General features: G+C 35.9%; 1 protein-coding gene across 6 annotated transcripts; it reads right to left on the bottom strand.

The window, feature by feature from the left end:
* Positions 1–921: 921 nt before the first annotated feature.
* LOC117408418 (selenocysteine insertion sequence-binding protein 2-like) lies at positions 922–17,669 on the bottom strand. 6 transcript variants are annotated; one of them, XM_034903961.2, is made up of 18 exons: positions 17,378–17,669; positions 16,505–16,647; positions 15,307–15,559; positions 15,014–15,125; positions 14,241–14,455; positions 13,826–13,919; positions 13,282–13,427; positions 12,431–12,565; positions 11,628–11,741; positions 9,054–9,182; positions 8,375–8,507; positions 7,761–7,927; positions 7,253–7,403; positions 6,918–7,053; positions 6,402–6,622; positions 5,895–6,049; positions 2,318–2,492; positions 922–1,840 (listed from the first exon to the last, which is right to left on the bottom strand). In XM_034903961.2, exons 1-18 carry the CDS (start codon positions 17,399–17,401, stop codon positions 1,716–1,718), a joined length of 2,628 nt encoding a protein of 875 aa, XP_034759852.2. In that variant the 5' UTR covers positions 17,402–17,669; the 3' UTR covers positions 922–1,715. The 6 variants fall into 6 exon arrangements, with proteins under 6 accessions (XP_034759852.2, XP_034759841.2, XP_034759858.2 ...); XM_034903950.2 differs by having other exon boundaries at positions 9,045–9,182; positions 12,431–12,562; XM_034903967.2 differs by having other exon boundaries at positions 9,045–9,182; positions 15,029–15,125.
* Between the last annotated feature and the right edge of the window lie 1,343 nt (positions 17,670–19,012).

The following is a 19,012-nucleotide window of genomic DNA, read 5'->3' as shown; positions in this document are numbered from 1 at the left end:
GCAAAATTACCTTCATGGAAGGAAAAATAAGCATTTTCTTTAACCTAGTAATATCAAAAGTCATGTGTTTCTTTCAAAATTGCACACTTAAGACATATAGTGAATAAAAGTGCAAGGCAGGTTAGATTTATGATAGATGTTAGGAACTGAGATCTGTCAAAAGGCACAGGATATATAAAAACACCAAGCTTTTCAAGTAGTAGTTACAATCTATTTTAAATGTATCTGTGACAGAAATACAATGATTCTTGGTTGTAAAGCAGCGAGAACAGAGTTCCCTGGATGGGCTGGCCTGACAGTTCTTTCCCAGGGTTGAAGGGAAGTCGGTCAGCTAGAAAGGGGGAAGAACGTTGCATTAACGCATTGACCCGGAAGGGAAACAACTTGGCAGTCGCAGATTGTTGGGGTGGCTGCACTTGTTTACCAAGGGGTGATGTGTGACGGCATAAAAGGGGGCAGAGAGACGCAATCTGTTCCTTCGCTTTGGTTTTTGTTATTGAGCCTGAAAGGACCCGTGAGAGACCCAGTGATAAAAATTAACTTGAGTGTTTTGTTTTGTTTGTTTGTTATTATTAGACGTCTAACAGGTTCCGGAGCTGTTGCCAAGGGCAGTACAAAACCCTGAGCAGCACTTCACTTTTGTCATGAATAAACTTGTATCACCCACCACAAGCACTACAGCACGCAACCAGGACTGATGACCACGTTTGTACATTGTGGGAAAGATATGTGTGTTTATTATTTGGGACTGCAACCCGTTTAGTTACTTCCAGTGCATTACACACTGTTGTGTATTGCCTGGAGTTATTGTTTGGTCACATGACCAGGATTATAATTAATAAAACCCCTTTCCAACTGGATTACAATTCTGTCTGTTCATTGCGCACTGCATCACTCCTGCACCTGTACACAATCAACCACTTTGCCACAGTAAATTATTTAATAGAGCAATAATATCTTTACATATTATCATATTTTGTCTTTGCATAACTGATAGTGGTGTTTCCATAATTAGTTCCAGTTCTTTATTCAGTTAGTAAAGAGGAAAGACTTTACTGGGATACTAACTCCATGTGCTTTTGCTATACATTAGTATTTCTGAAGAAATAAGTAATATAATGGAATACATTAATATATAATCGCTTCAATACAATGTCCCCAAATTAACCGTACAAGAGTGCAGCATGTGAAAAGCATGAACATAATCAAGTATGAGAAATGAATTAAAAACAAATACTTTAATTACCCTGCTCTCTTTTTTCATTATATATCTATATCTCTATATAAAATTAAATTATAAAATCAGAATTAATTTGAAGTTTGAACCCCTACGACTGGCCAAAAGTTTTGCTTCACTAGAATTTTATGATTGAGACAAATTAAAAATAATAAAACTATGAACATAATTTAGATCTTTTATTTAACATCATGTAATCCAAGAAATGATATTGCAAAAAAGTCTACCGGAAGTCATAATAGTAGTACAGTATTTCATGTTAGATTTTGAAATGTCACATTTTTCAATTGTCAGTTTTTCATTAAGTATATGGAAAACTACAAAGCGGTATGTAATTCAAAATGTTAACGTAACATTATTCAGCAGGTTTCATTCAACTATGAAGCAAAGCTAGTTAATTCTATAGGGTGATACAAAACTTTTGGCCATAGCTGTAGTTTAAAAAGTCCAGTAGGTGATGTACAGTAGTAAGACTTTATCAGCTCTCCACATTGTCATCAGACTGCAGTTTTAAACTGAAGTTTAGGGTCCCAGTAGTCGTGTCTTCAAAGTTTAGAAACTGATGGTTACACTCATTTTCAAGCATTTTCTTCCAAATTTTTACTATAAAAAGAAAGAAAATAATTGATTACATTGTATAGAACCGTATAATTGTTTATAAATGTATATAGTAGAATATAATAATGATGTGATAACGCTAACAAAAATGTCAAGACATTATAGGGTGCTGTATGGTACAAGTGGACATCCAACTAATTGCTTTGCTGCTCTGATCTTCAGTGGTTTAAAATCCTTGTATCTTACACAGCACCCTATAAGAAGAATAACTAAACAGTATAGCCAATTTTAATGTGATGTCATTTGCATCAGATACAAAGAAACATCACATCAATATCAAGGTTTACAATATATTATATATGGTTATCGTAAAAGCAAAATTCTCAGAGGATTAACCTTGCATATTAGATCATTTGACTTCTTTACAAACTAACCATACTATATGGTGTACAGTAGATTTCTCAATAGATTGCAGGTGCTTTTTGTACAGAATTCTACATGTTCTAAACTTTAGAAACGTACTGTATTCTGGTTCATCAGATTCAGAGGTTTGCTGAGCTGTGTCCTGCAAGGCAGGCAGGTTTTGGGGAAACTCATCCTGGTCTTCATATCCTTCACCTTTCTCCAAACTTGCAACCATCTCTTCATATGCGTTCCTGGCTTCAGATGAAAGTTCAATCATTTTATGAAAATGGTCCTGTGAAAAGAACAGATAGCCTCTTTATTGGTATGCATGGTTTACCTACCACAGCTCTGTCAACACTTCTTTTAATTTTCTATATTAATATTAATAGTGGGTGGGGGTGGGTAGATGACAAAATGTTATTTATTTATTTAGTAGGGGTGCACCGATAAAATCGGTAGACTATCGATATAAGGGAAAAAACACAATTGGCTAAATCAGTAGTTTTTGTTATTTTAGCCAATAACGTACACCGACATTCATGCTTGAATTTCTTCTACACAGAATTTAATGTTTGGTCAGGCGCGCTTACTAATGACACAAGAACACTGAGACACTCATTTTCCCAGTGCTGTGTAACGTGTGACCAAAATGCAGTAAATACGTCTCAAAATAGAAGTGTTTGGATTATTTATTTATTTATTTAAATATCTTTAGATAGCGAGTTGTCTGCTGAACATACTTGATGCTACACTAAATCTAATGATGAACTGCAAGTGGAATATTATTCTGATTCTTAGAAAAAAAAAAAATGGTCGAATCCTAAATAACATTGATAATTTAATTTGATAGTAGTGGTAGTTTAGAGTACGTGTAGCCTATACAGTTACCAAACATTCACCCTAAGTAATGCTTTGTAGTTGGTTTCAGGCTGACAAAACTGTAATAAATATAGGGGTATTTATTATTCATAAGAAAATAGTATTAACCAGGCAAATTATTGTTCAAATGCAGCAACGATGCACGGTTAGTTATAAATCTGCCTCTGCGATGTCGCTGCTCCATCTCTCTCTTTGGCAGCTTGTCATCATCCCAGGTCCTCCTCCATAGCTCACTTGATCAAATCCTTGAACCTAAACAGTTTAGCTGAAAAGCACTTTTTAGACTACAGCAGCAACGACAACAATCTCCCTAAGTTTCAAGGTGTTGTGGGCTCTCTAAACGTTAAGTGGGAATTACCTTTTGTAATTTTTGTTGATCTTGCTCGGTTTGTTTATCTTAACCTGCTTTGATTGCAGGTGTATTAGGCAGCATTTTGAAGCTGGACTTGATTACTGTGCCATCTTGTTTAGTAACAAATTCAAGTTTTACTGAATTTTGTAACCGGATATTTTCATGACATCTTTTTGTTTTTGATTAAGTGAACAATTTAAGTTGTGCTGCATTTTTAAGCAGTGTATGCTTAAAATAAGAATTTAATGAACGTTGTTGTAGTTGACATTGTGTAGGCTATTTTTTTTTTTCTACTGTACAGTATAGGTCGACGTTATAATACACAATGTTTGACAGCAAGTGGCTATAAAAAATGTCACATTACATAATTTTTCTATAGAAGTGTTTTTACTAGTACACATGCAAAGTGTTATTTTTGCGTGACTGTTGTAAAACAAATGTATAAATTGCTGACAAGAACACAATATACAGTGCCTTGCGAAAGTATTCGGCCCCCTTGAACTTTGCGACCTTTTGCCACATTTCAGGCTTCAAACATAAAGATATGAAACTGTAATTTTTTGTGAAGAATCAACAACAAGTGGGACACAATCATGAAGTGGAACGAAATTTATTGGATATTTCAAACTTTTTTAACAAATAAAAAACTGAAAAATTGGGCGTGCAAAATTATTCAGCCCCTTTACTTTCAGTGCAGCAAACGCTCTCCAGAAGTTCAGTGAGGATCTCTGAATGATCCAATGTTGACCTAAATGACTAATGATGATAAATAGAATCCACCTGTGTGTAATCAAGCCTCCGTATAAATGCACCTGCACTGTGATAGTCTCAGAGGTCCGTTTAAAGCGCAGAGAGCATCATGAAGAACAAGGAACACACCAGGCAGGTCCGAGATACTGTTGTGGAGAAGTTTAAAGCCGGATTTGGATACAAAAAGATTTCCCAAGCTTTAAACATCCCAAGGAGCACTGTGCAAGCGATAATATTGAAATGGAAGGAGTATCAGACCACTGCAAATCTACCAAGACCTGGCCGTCCCTCTAAACTTTCAGCTCATACAAGGAGAAGACTGATCAGAGATGCAGCCAAGAGGCCCATGATCACTCTGGATGAACTGCAGAGATCTACAGCTGAGGTGGGAGACTCTGTCCATAGGACAACAATCAGTCGTATACTGCACAAATCTGGCCTTTATGGAAGAGTGGCAAGAAGAAAGCCATTTCTTAAAGATATCCATAAAAAGTGTCGTTTACAGTTTGCCACAAGCCACCTGGGAGACACACCAAACATGTGGAAGAAGGTGCTCTGGTCAGATGAAACCAAAATCGAACTTTTTGGCAACAATGCAAAACGTTATGTTTGGCGTAAAAGCAACACAGCTCATCACCCTGAACACACCATCCCCACTGTCAAACATGGTGGTGGCAGCATCATGGTTTGGGCCTGCTTTTCTTCAGCAGGGACAGGGAAGATGGTTAAAATTGATGGGAAGATGGATGGAGCCAAATACAGGACCATTCTGGAAGAAAACCTGATGGAGTCTGCAAAAGACCTGAGACTGGGACGGAGATTTGTCTTCCAACAAGACAATGATCCAAAACATAAAGCAAAATCTACAATGGAATGGTTCACAAATAAACATATCCAGGTGTTAGAATGGCCAAGTCAAAGTCCAGACCTGAATCCAATCGAGAATCTGTGGAAAGAACTGAAAACTGCTGTTCACAAATGCTCTCCATCCAACCTCACTGAGCTCGAGCTGTTTTGCAAGGAGGAATGGGCAAAAATTTCAGTCTCTCGATGTGCAAAACTGATAGAGACATACCCCAAGTGACTTACAGCTGTAATCGCAGCAAAAGGTGGCGCTACAAAGTATTAACTTAAGGGGGCTGAATAATTTTGCACGCCCAATTTTTCAGTTTTTTATTTGTTAAAAAAGTTTGAAATATCCAATAAATTTCGTTCCACTTCATGATTGTGTCCCACTTGTTGTTGATTCTTCACAAAAAATTACAGTTTCATATCTTTATGTTTGAAGCCTGAAATGTGGCAAAAGGTCGCAAAGTTCAAGGGGGCCGAATACTTTCGCAAGGCACTGTAATACTACGTTATTCTTTGTATTCATTTTCTGAAGGAAATGCAACAAGTAAACAATACCTGTTCGTTTTTGGTCATAAATACAACAAGTAAACAATATCTTAATTGTTTAACATAACATTTATAATTATAAAACAGTTTAAATATAGGCCCTATGTCTTGTTCTAGTAGTTTACCTGCACTGTCTATTTATTATCGGTATCGGCCGATATGGGTAGATAACCATCGGCCAAGAAAATCTTATCGGTGCACCCCTATTATTTATTTATTAAGTTTTATTTGAAAAAGTTTTAACTTTTTAAAAAAATCGCAGCGTTTCATTTAGTGCATTTTAAATTATTGCGCATTCTCTTTTGTTGAACTTACCTGGGCACCATCGTAATTGAAAATTCCTACAACACTGACGGGAACAGCTTTATTTACACAGCGCCCAAGGGTTTTCCGAGCGAGAGCAAACACAAACGGGACATTTTGCTCACGGCAAGTGTCAATAATAGTGTGCAGAGCTTCATCCAACCCCCCTGTTAAAATGAAGAAAAGTAGTTGAAGCGGCGAAATCAAATATTCAAATCCATAAGGCTTGTTTGTTTTTGGTTACCTTCCATGAAAGCCATTGGCCTTAATTATTAGCCTTCAGGTCCTCCCATGATACAGCAGCCTACTGTAAGAATTGTCACCTGACTAACTATATTTGTATTTGAATATGACCCTTACATCTTAAATTAATTTATCTAAATCAGCAAAAATATTAAAACCTTCAGATTTCTGCTTTTAGTAAACAAAACTCCATGTTTAAACACTTCATGTTCAGACATAGCTTTTTTTTAGGAAACAGTTTATATTCCCCTTGTCAGCACCCAGAATGAAAACTACCTTTGGACTGTACTCTTTCACAGTTGGGGGAGATAATGACACACTTCACTTTTTTGAGCTTTAAGTGCTTAAGGACTTCTCGGAGACCCATGACTAGCCTGCGCTTCATCTTGGCTTTCAGGGGGTCCTTCAGGTACAAGCGATCTTGGAAGCGTACCAGCTCCTTCAGCAGGTCTATCACAGAATTATCAATTTCTTTACTGAGGACTTGGCTGCAGTACCTAGACGCATTTAAAAGAAAAAATACATTACCAAAAAGCATTTCAAAAGTTAAAATTTGATAATGATTCTCATTAATAATGAATTTCCACAAACCAGTCAAGGCATTTGCTGTCACTGAACAGTAAGAGTAACCAACAAAGAAAGTGGCATTTGCTGGGAAAAATAATCATGTCAGTGGCATGAGGAAGTAGATCAACCAGGGTATTTATCCACTATCTATCTATATATATACACACACACACACACACAACTATTGGTTAAAATGCTTGTATTCAATGGAAAAATGATTCATACTCTCTAAATCTCCTGCTGTGTATTTTGAGGCGATTAGAGCCAGCCTGGCTCTCAATAGGAGTCGGTTCATCGGTCTTCTCTTGCTTTTCTTCTAGCTGAACAGGCACATCAGGAGTGCTTGGACCATCTGTAAAATCTGCACAGGAAAAGAGCATTTGTTGTTTATCCCTGATATTGGTTACACTGCCCAGCAAGCACAAAGCATAATACACAAGATACATTCTATCTCCTTTGGTGCAGTGTCTATGTAGAGACAGAAATGAGAGCCCTGAGTGTTCAATTGTATGTACAGATATCTCAATTCTCTCTGGTGGATACCCAAGTTGTTCAAATACCTGTGGTATTTAAAGATTGATGACCCTCAAGTTCTTCTTCAAACGGCTCCTCATTCTGTACATTTGATACTGTGATTTCGGTTGCTGGATTCAGTCCCTGTTCTTCTAGTAACCGATACTGTTTCCTTTCCTCCCTTTCCTTTAAAATGATCTGCAGTGTAAAATCAGAAGCATTTCAATGAATAAAAATCTGCTTTGGAACACAAACAAAAGTTTTCTTGGGATTAATTTCCCCAAAGAATTTGTGTTAGCAGCCCTTTCCTTTCTGTATTTCTTTACAGTTGATAAAAACAGATAAAATGTACTTTCTACCCTTTAACATGACAGCCAACAGATGTTGACTAAATTACAATAATACTTTTTGCATATGAGCATCACAGTGATGTATACTTTGCTCTCCAGTTGTACGTGTAGCAGACATGGAATAAGTTACCGTGAAAGAACTGTAACCAAACTATGCTTTATTTGTTTGTATTAATGTACCAACAGCAGCAGTACACAAACTAACCTTTTTCAGAGGTGATGGTTTCTTGGCTTTTGGAACCTCCCTCTGCTTGCCTTTCTTTACCAAAGGACTGGTGGAATCCAGGGGGTTGTGAGCCACTTTTTCCAGCTGTCTGGGGTGTTTCTTCTGCACCAAGGGATTTTTAGGAACCATTGGAAGTGCACCTCCAACTGGAATTAAAAAAAAAAAAGAGAACACAAAATGAGAGCTGTTTTTTTAATTATTTATTTTGAGAATATCCAGATTTTCACTTGGCCAGTCACATATTCCCCATTTGAACTACTTTTTACATGTTGCAGTACTGGCCTTTGGTTTGTTTAACAGAAGGAATGCTGTCTGCCAGGTTGGCTTTATGACACTGGCATGTACTGTATTTATAGATAACAAATTTCCACAAATATAATGGAATAAAAAAAACAGTTTATTATTATCTTTGACAATCAATTACTTTTGGCTTGGGAATATGATGCAGAAGCATGCAAAATATCATTCTAATGCAAAACTCCACGCAACCCCACATATTGACATTTCCTGAAGGGGTTTCAAAAGCAGGCAACTTGCTTTTTTTCACCCAAAAAAAACAAAAACAAAAAAACAGCATATAATTTCTTGCCCACCTGAGAGTACTATTGGTTTTGGGTCCTGCTTGGATTTCTGAGCTTGCTGTTTTCGTTCCAGTACCTGAAGCATGTCACCAAGATCAAACTGCACTGGATTGTTGCTCTTTTTACCACTTGTCTTCACAGCTTTCTAAACAGAGGATAAAACACAAAGGATATGTCAATGTTCATTTTAACCTCTTGCTGGTGACTGAAGTATGACGATGTATCAAATAGGTACAAATACATCAAAATCTAAAAGTTTTAAAACAATACGTTTAACGTCAATAGATATACAGCTTTAAATGATATCATCATGCAACTCATTTTCATGCATTGCCTTTAGTAACAGCATTTAACCACAAGACACAACCTTTAAATGTTTTCAGTCTGTACTGAAGCCCACACCACTTTAACAGTGAGTTTTCTTAACACTGACATATGCTGCCACCTGTTGACAGATAATAAAACTGTCCAACCTTGTTTTAATATAAAGATCCTATTATAATTGAAATATATTATTATAAACAAAACAAGTTTCATTAAAGCCCACGTAACACATTCCCTGCTCTTCATGAAGAGCATGTTTAGAGGCAGTAAACGTATTTCCTACAGACATGTACTGTACAATTGAAAATTAAAATGGAGGCTGCTATTTTAGTAGGGCATTTCTCTTCTCTCCAATTACCTGTGCTACCTTTGTTTCTGCAGTGTTACAAATAGCCTGAGTTGTTGGTATCTTTGCAGTTTTTTGGTCTTTTGATGATGCGACTCTCTCGGTAGTTGAACGAACAGATGTACCAACACAATCTGTATTTTCAGGTATCTGGAAAACAAGGAGGAACAAACAGAGAACACATGAATTCACTTTACATAAGAGATTACATAAGAGATTTATGTTCTGTTTGTTTATTATACATTCAAGAAAAAAAAATAAAAAGTGACCCTTTTTATTTCAGAAATACTACCATTAGTGGAGCAGCGCAGTTCAAAATATGAGGGGAATTGTGCTCTTTTTGTGAGAAACATGATATTTGGCACACTAGTTGACCCAACAAGTAATTCCTGATATAGTGCCAAGCACTGCATTGTTAGGATGGAAACCACCATCATATAATAAGTGAGAAAACTGCCATTATAACCCGCTGAAGTCACTTATTACTGCTGTACTAACCACATAAGCTGGTTACTTCTTATTTTTAGTGTTATGGAATCTAATGGCACCCTTTACTGACCTGTGTCGTAAAATGGCCTCCGATATTGGGTTAATGTAACTTTTTCTCTATAGATAGTCACATACACAAACGCAAACACACACTCACAAAGACACATGTAGAAACTTGAAAGAAAGTTATATGGCCGTTTATACAGAACAGCTTAAGTATTAAAACATGAAGATAGAGTAAAGTATCAAGTGCATTAACTGGAGTCTTAAGTTGATTTCTGCAACTTAAGAAGCAATTAAGGAGAACTTTAACCCTATGCCGCCTACGTGGAATGACCACATTTGGGCATGAATATATGACAACTTTGTGTTAACGCTTGTAGTTTGGTAACCGTAAATCAGAAATTAAAACCCAACATATCAACAGAAAGGCATTAAGTAGACCTTTCCAATGATATAATATGTTTGGCTGTGGGATGTGTTATATTTTTTCACATAAGCCACGCATCCCAAAAAATATAAAAAATTGTATAATAATAATAATAATAATAATAATAATAATAATAAAATAATAATAATAAATAATACTTGTAAAACATACAAATGTAATTTTTTCTAAATGATGTAGTATATAGGAGCGGTGCAATTTTACAAGGATGTTAAATCAGAAGTCAGAATTGAAATTGCTTGTATAGTTTCAGAGCTACACAGGGTTTTGTAATGTGTGTATTTTACAAAAAAAGAGCCGAAATGGCGAATGCAGGTCAGCTGTGAAATGAAACTGGAAACGTAATATTATCACACAACATGTTGAGTGTTTGTTTTTATTATGTTTTGTATTATTATTTAAAAAGAAAAAACTTGCAAATACAGTAAGCTACTGTATTGGTAAAAAAAAAAAAAGACAAATCAAATAAAAAAAAACATACTACCAATAAAAAAACAGCTAAGTGCTAATAAAAGTAATAACTACATCTAAATAATTATCCATCGCTTTACACACACGGAAACAAAGAAAACACAGGGAAAGTACACTAATAATAATTGAATTATTAATCAGATGCGTGCAACTCGTTTACATTAGTTCCGCCTCTGTCCAAAGAAACATTTTCAAAACAGGACATAAAATAAAATCAAAGCAATATATAATTAAAATAACATTAAAAAATAATAATAATAAAAGGGGATCTCAGATGTCTGTACAGTAACTTATTATTTTTTTTAATTCGCCATCTCCTGCCCTGCACGCAATGAAACACACACACACACAGCATTCCGGAAGGTTTTTTTTTTTTAAAAAAGCTTAAAGTTGTTTTTTTTTTTTTTAAATAAAACCTAAAAAAAATAAAGTGATTAATTATTCCCAATTCTTAGCTTTCTGATGGGTTATAGATCAGCACTTTAGGGAGTGTAGAAGGGGAGATATAGACGTTTCAAGTGTGCGAGTACCCCATTGAACTTGGCAGACGCAAGTTAATCATCCTTGTAGTTAAAAAATAAATAAATAAATAAATATTATTATTATTATTATTAGTGTTATGATGTCCCACCCACCCCAGCCTTAAACCAATTACATGGAGGCATTCACCGTAGTCATGGCTATGACTCAATGAAAAAAAAAAACAAGATTGCTGGTTGGACGGCTGAGATATGATGTGTTTTGTAATCAACATCATAGTATCGGAATTAGAACACGCCGGCAGCAAAGGGTTAAGTTAAGGTGTTACATGCAACTGGCCACTGGACTGTATATTCTGTGCAGATGGGTGGTAATTGCAGTGCTTGGCTTCCATGGTAACCAAATCAAACTCAGTTTGGCAAATTACTGCAAGTGTCTAGTCATATACTTCTAGGTTACAGTACACAATTTTTGGTCTTAGCTGCTCCACTAAAAGACATATCGGTCAACATTAAATATCAGATTTCATAATTAAATTAAAATAGTTTGTCTATAGTAAAGAAAAGTAAACTACCAGTATACAGTTACTTAAAATTGACAATTAAAAGAATAAAGAAATCACTAGAATCTCATAATTATAAGTGCAGGCCCAGGGTACTGCCAAAGATAAATAGGTAATTTAATCAACAATTCTATTTAACACCTACCTCATGTTGCCTCTTTGCAACATTGCTGTAGGAGAAGATGCTCTGGTTTGCAGAACGGTGTGCTTTGTTAGTATTGCCAGACGCACCTGCCAGATCAGGGAATTCATCCACGTCCTGTTACAGATACAAAACACGCAGCATCTTAAGAGTAACAACAACAACAACAACAACAACAACAACAACAACTAGGTATTCCGATAGTATTTAAACGAGCACTACATTTAAACTTTGAGTGATGCAAGATATTTTTTCAGATTGAGGATTCTATGTAACCTGTTTATTACTGCACTGTACTGTATTTGTAATTGTTCCTTAGAAAGGTTTCCATGAATTTAACTTTAAATGGTGGGGTTTAAATTTATCCAACAATTGACTTTACAGCTGTAAATGGGAAAGCAGTCATTTTCCTATTGGTGTTTAGCATTGAGAACCAAAGCAACATGTTACTATTAAAAAATAAATAAAACATTGCATGTTACATGCTCTTTATGTTACCGATTGGTTTAATTAATTATCTAAACAATGGTAGAATTTAGATCCAAAATTTAGATGAATCAATTAGGTCCAATAGCGCAATAAGTTCCTATTGATTAAAGTAATAGGTTTTGGTCTTGCTATTTGCCAGTGAGGTTTTCTTAAAAAGCAGTTGGTGGCTATCTGTTGAAGAGCTTCCAAACAGGAAGACTAAAAACAAGCCCGGGAGTACCATTCATGTTATTTAGGGTAAACTAATTTACTCCATACATGCAAATACACTAAACTTAAGTCTACAGTTCTAAATGCACAGCTGCTTTCCCTCCTACCTCAAACTTTGGCGGCCCTTGAACTACAGCTGTGGTCTCTTCAGGCACAGGAGCATTGCCTGGTAGCTTTGGCTTCTTTTTCTTCTTTTTTTTCTTCCCAGTGGGTTCTTCCATTTCTCCTTCACCTGGTTTCTGCTGAGTGGAGGAATTGCATGCAGACTTCAGGATTAGAAACGAACACTAGTTCTGCACTGAGCCCTGGAGTTCAAAGTTACCCTGGAATTCACATTTGTTTCCATGAAACTTGGATGCAACATCATGCAACTCAAAAAAATTAAACTAGCATATTGAAAAAGCAAAAAACACCAAATGGGTAAACTGTGAAATAAGCGATACCCAATTAAATAAACCAATATTTACTTATTGTAAATAATCTAAATTCTATATTATTAATTGGCTTAAATAAATTATATGTAGCTTCAGAAGTAAGGCCACATGGACTGCCCTAAATATCAAGTTACATACTATTGTGTAAAGAACAGCAGCAGTCCCCGTGTGATATTGGAATGAGATGGTATTGAGTTTAAGACCAGTTTTAAAGACTTGCTGGTGCAAACAGAAATGTAGCATTATTGATACTCTGTTAAGAGCCACCTGTTCAGAGGAGATTTATAAGGTCCTGATTGCTATATTACTGGCAACTGATTGCTTTATATGTTCAATTTGTTTTTGTTTGTTCACCCTTCCCTCCCTCAAATACACAATAGGCATTTGCACCCACAATTTAATTTTAAATTGACTTGCTGACCATCTTTTTGAATCCCTATATATACACCTTGTGTTTATTTAAAAAGAAGATTAAAGCCAGTTTATCTGAAAGGTCCAGGGGGGCAGATAAAGTCTGTCTTTACCTGTACAGTTCCTGGTTTTTGTTTGGGATCTGTCACACTACGAGGCAATTCTTTTGGAGCAGGCTTCTTGGGAGGCAGTGAAGCAATGCTGGCCCAAGACGATGCAGGACGAGAACTAGACAAGGATCTCTCCGAAGACTGGGCTGCTAAAATTAGAAACATACTCTTTTCAAAGCACTTGGGAGTATTCGTTACAGCCCCATCCAAGACACTGACATGCCTTAGAAATAATAATCATAGGGGCTTAAAATATGTGTAGATTGCATCATAAACTGTAAGAAAGACACACGTGTATTCATTTTTTTAAATAGTACTTTTCTTTGTATTAGTTAGGCTGGCACAAGATATTACTTTAAATTCAAAGTACTTGTTTAGTGAAGTACAAAGTGTAACATATGTTTCTTTCAAAACTGCACATGTGAGATAGCTAATGGATGTGCACCACATGAAAGATTTAAACAATTATTTCATTAGTTGTTTAGCCACTTTAAATGGAAAGCTTGTTTGTAAGTAAAAATTATAATACTCATCCTCACATTCCTACCTTGCAATGAAATCGAATGTGTACTTGAATCCACATTTTCATTTGTAGCATTTTGTGGAGGGGGCTCCGTTTCCTCTCTTCTTGGAAGTGTATTCTAATAAGACAAATAATACATTTTTCATGAAACATAATGTAACATATATAGGTATAAAATGTATAAGCAACTAGGAGATTTAAGAAAGAAATAGTGTGTTGCCAATCTAAATATTCTGTGTTATGGTTGTGTTCAGTAAAACCTGGATGACTAAAAAAATTATAATTCTGATCATACTTCATTAAAACAAATACATACTCACTGAGGCCACTGCTGACAGGTTAGGGAGATCTGACAAACGCAGTGTATTGCTGTCATTGTTAAAGTAAATGAATGTTATAATATATTCTGAATGAAAACCATGTTTAATATAATAACCACCTTATTTGAATGAGGAAGTATTGCACCTGGTCTAACAAACTGATTGTGGTTAGTACTCGATGGTAAAGCTGAAGCCCATGTTGATTTAGGACTGTGTTGGACTGACTGAACAGGGCTACAAAAGGCAGAAGTCTCCAGTTCAGGAAAATCTGCAAGTGTAACTTCAAATGAGTCAGCCTCCTTTGGATGAGTTTTAGGTTTCCGACGACTTCTATCTGAAAAAAAATAGAACTTCAGTTTGCAGGGACAATTTCAATAACTAAAGCTGAAAAAGGAATAAACATTTTCTTTGTGAACATGTGTATCTTGTTACTGATTAATAAAGCAGCATTAATAACACACATCTAATTTCCTGTGAACATCTGAATAATAATGTAGGATGAAGAAATTGATAACCATAACCGCATATTAAATTGTGAGGATGTCTGTCTGTCCTTACATAATGTCACTTACCTGTTTCCGTGTACATAAAGTGGCTGTTGGTCGTGGTGATCTACTTTTTCACTCAAAGGTAGATTTGTATTGACAGCCATGTCAGGGAACAGCCTTACTAATCCCTGCAATCCATTACATCAGAGCAGCACATGCAAATTTCTCTGCAGTCGTGATATCATTATGTATTGCCAAACAGCTCTAGGTCTGTCATCAACAGGTCTGGTCAGAACAGGCAGCCAGGACAGTATTCAATTAAACATACGGGACTGCTCTTTTACACAATGGTTTCATTCAGAACAAGCAAGTCTATTTATACCTATATAGCAGCAGACGTTTACCTGATGTAATCACACCTGGTTTCTGTGGGTTTCCTTCACTCAAAGATACATCAAATGGGCTTTTACTTGATTCCTGTCCCCGAATGCCAGGTTCAATCTTTGGATTTGGTGCCTATAAATGAGATACAAGGGAAAAATTTCTGGCAATTTCTACGTCTCTAAAGAAATGCATGTTCTCGAAACAGTAAAAACTAAAACAAATATATTGTGTAGCACTGAACAGAAATGTGTTTCACCAATTATCTGAATGCCATAAACAGACTATTGCAAGAACAATGGAAATTGGAGATGACCTTTGATGATTGCACAGAGGCTGAACGTTCCCCTGATGAACCGCATGGCCCTTCTGTGTTCTTGTTTTGTCTGGTATTACTGTACTTTCTGGCGTAGCCATCTCTATTTTGGAATGAAGCATGTGCATGCTTGTTTATTGCAGGCTTTGCAGAGCAAGGAGGAGAATATTCTGCAGCAGAGGTAGTTGTCAAAGACAGTGCAGAGAGATTCTGTCGAGATCTATTGCAGTTGATGTTCTCTGTATATATCTGCCTAAGAAATAATAATAATAATAATAAAAAAACAGTCATCTGATTATTGCATTAAAAACACAAGCACTGTTCATGATATAAATATTTTTAGAAGCAACAGAACATCCACTACAATATTAGCGGATGTACTTTTTTGATAACCACAAGGGTCTTGGCTAAACACGGTTCTTTCAGGGTTGGGACAAAGCACTACCGATGCATAAAGGTTGAAGCCAATCAAGGTTTGTCTATGAGTCACAGTTGTAGATTTATATTGTGCAGGCTCAAATGTGTCTCATAATAAAACCTGGATTGGCTTAAACTGTTACTTCAAGTCTAAGGAGAGTATAAGGTATCTGGAGGTTTAGTATAAGCTTCTATCCAAAATCAAAGTTTTTTTTGTACAAATATTGAACATCCTTTTACAATGAGATTCTACGTTTGAGACATGTGTCACTTTGTGATTAGAGTATGGTACCTCAGATTCTGATGGATTTACAGGCTTTAAAATAATTCTTAATACTGGAGGGAATAATGGCCACCACACCTGTCCTCCACTCACTGCAAAGTCTACCTTTCATTTTGAGTACTGTTTTAACTTCTACTCCTTAATTTAAGACCCTTTCTTCACATGTTCTCTTTACAGTATCCACTACTCTCATCAATTTATAGTTGTCAACTATGGTCTCTGGATGAGCTGAGGGTACCCCCTTCCTGGTTAAAGTCTCAGAGAGACAGTATGTCTGTTTGTTTTTTGTACAATTACCTTTATCTTGACGGGATTTGAAACATCATCTTTTCCAATATTTAGGCATCAGATGAGGTGTTAGTTGGGAAGGCACTAATTACATGTTCAATAACTACTGATTCAAATGAACGAAAAGATTAACAACCTTTGGAAGCTGGCAAAACCTAAACTGTGTACTGCAACAAAACAAAAAGAAAATTCTGCAGATACTGCACTTACTCTTCTGCACATGGCCCCTGGACATATGGGTTGCACATGGTCAAGTAGGGGGGCAAGACATCTGCTTCTGGGGGCTCAAGTGTGCTTTTGTAACAAATTTGCTTTGGAACAAAAGGCTGAACATCAGGCGATAATTTGCTTCCCTGTGGGCAGAATATTATACATTTTAGTCTCCAAGTGTACAACTGTTCGCATAAATTACTGTGTTATAAATGTTTTATAATGGTGGGCCCCGCCTAATACTGTTTTTAGCAAAAAATATGCACTGTTGACATTACTATACTCAGTACTTTTTCTAGAAATGTCTAAAGGTCAGGTATTCTAATTTATTGTAGATGGTTAATGTAATAAACTCCAATTTCCTTCTGGAAATTGTAGTAATTGCTGATGAACTGTTGCTTTGAAGTCCATTGTTTTAAAACTAGATACACAGATAGTAAAACACAAACATAGGTTTGGCAATTATATTCGTTTAAGAAACAGTAAAGCGACTCTAAAAGCAGTCTTTTGAACTAGTATGACCAGTTGAGGACCATTGCTGGGTTATGAAACAGGGTTGGCACTCTGAAAGCAGGAATGTTCATTAACAATATTTTAGAACACACACGCAAAATACCTGTACAATAAAGTTAATAGATGCGTTTGACATTTTGCAAAGACATACTTTTAAATTGATTCCTACGTTGAATCACAAACATATGGGAAAACTAGGACTTTTGTTTTCAGACGAAAACTGAATATTAATGGCAACGTCACAATCTAGTTCTGCCTGTTACGCAAATTAATCGTTTCTTAATCCAAACGAATCTAATATCGACTTTTAGTAAAAAAAATAGTATCTTCACAATACCATGAACAAAATGATAAATTTACCTTGGTTTGTGGTTTCGATGTCATGGTTTTTACTTAACCACTGCAAATCCGTAGTGAACAAGTGAAAGCAAAACTATACCTCCATCTATTCAGTTGAATAGTTCTGTTTACAGTCACAAACATCCGTGTTCTTCTGTTCGTGACTACGGCAGGCTGACAGGCACAAACTGCGCGCTATAAAGGAAGTTTTAAAAAACGGATTGCCAAGAACCAATTGAAAATCGACTGGCAGCAGCGTTTTTGTATTTCCATATAAATTATACCGCCAGTAAGAAACCCCAACGCTGCCGCCAGTAATTTAACTCTAGGGCTGGTGAAGGGCCAGTATATATAGAATATTACAGGAAAATAATTTCATCGAGGGTTTCTGTGACGTCATAAATTACGAGACCGAAGGTCGAGTAATTGATAAACTTGACAGAAACCCGAGATGGAATTGTTTTCCTATAACTCACTGAAGAGGCACATCTATTATTTTTTATAATACATGGATACCGTTGTGATGAAGAAGACGTTGTGATGATAAAGGTTCAGGAGTACAGTTTTTTTTTTAAAACGTAGTGTTCAGTGCTGTACAGACGTTATTATTATTATTATTATTACTATTATTATTATTTATTTCTTAGCAGACACCTTTATCCATGGCGACTTACAATTGTTACAAGATAACACATTATTTTACATACATTTACTTTTTTTTTTAATGTATTCTCATTTTGTTGATCATTAATGAACATTTCTGTACTGTGGGTGTTGTCGAGTGACTGAAAGCGAGACATTTTGTCTGAATTGAAAGTGATGGTCTCGAGGAGTTGAATGGGTCAAAGTTCAAGTATATTTTACTTGACGTATTATCACTTTTTGACATCACTGCTGTGCTAGTATGCCTAAAACAGCTGCCTTTTGGAGGCTCCAGTATACTTACAAGTTGTCTATCAGAAACCTGAAACAAAATATTGGACATTAAATTATGAACAGATATATGTTCCAAAACCTAAAATATGAGTTTATAAATAGTAGTATAGCAGACTTGAAAGAAAGCAAGTAACACAAGATTGGATTACTACCCCAATAGGTCCAAAAGAGGGATCTGGTTGAAGTCAGACATTTTTTAATTCAACTTAAAAGGAAATACCAAAAAACATGTCATAGCTATAACTACAGCAAGTGCACCTGTAGACAACAATCTCCCTAGCTAGTATAAATTCCTTGACTCTCAGATTTAATCCACTTCAAGCCACCGTCAGGGCCCGATTTAGGTATCTTTAACCCCCGGGACATCATTTTTGTAAGCAAACATTTTTTGCTTGTTTGCTTTTATTATTTAAGTTTCTTCTTTTAGCCGCGCCACTCAGTTTCTCCATGACCATAACACAGTAATACCAAATTGTACCACAGTTCAGTCATTGTGACATTGTGATATGCAACGGGAGACTGGGGTGTGGGCTTGTTCAGCATCAGTGTGATGGGAACGCACAGGACTTTTAATCTATGTCAGACGACGAAAAATTGGATGATAAAATAAGATTAACCTAATAAAACAGTAATTCATGCAAGTAGTATTGTTTAGTCATATTATAACGTTAATATAAATACACCATACTACCTTTACAAATTAAAAACATCATGTAATTT

Source organism: Acipenser ruthenus, chromosome 2 (assembly GCF_902713425.1).
Source record: "Acipenser ruthenus chromosome 2, fAciRut3.2 maternal haplotype, whole genome shotgun sequence".
Taxonomy (NCBI): domain Eukaryota; kingdom Metazoa; phylum Chordata; class Actinopteri; order Acipenseriformes; family Acipenseridae; genus Acipenser; species Acipenser ruthenus.
Note: the sequence above shows the minus strand (reverse complement) of the source record. Positions and strands in the feature narration are given on the sequence as shown.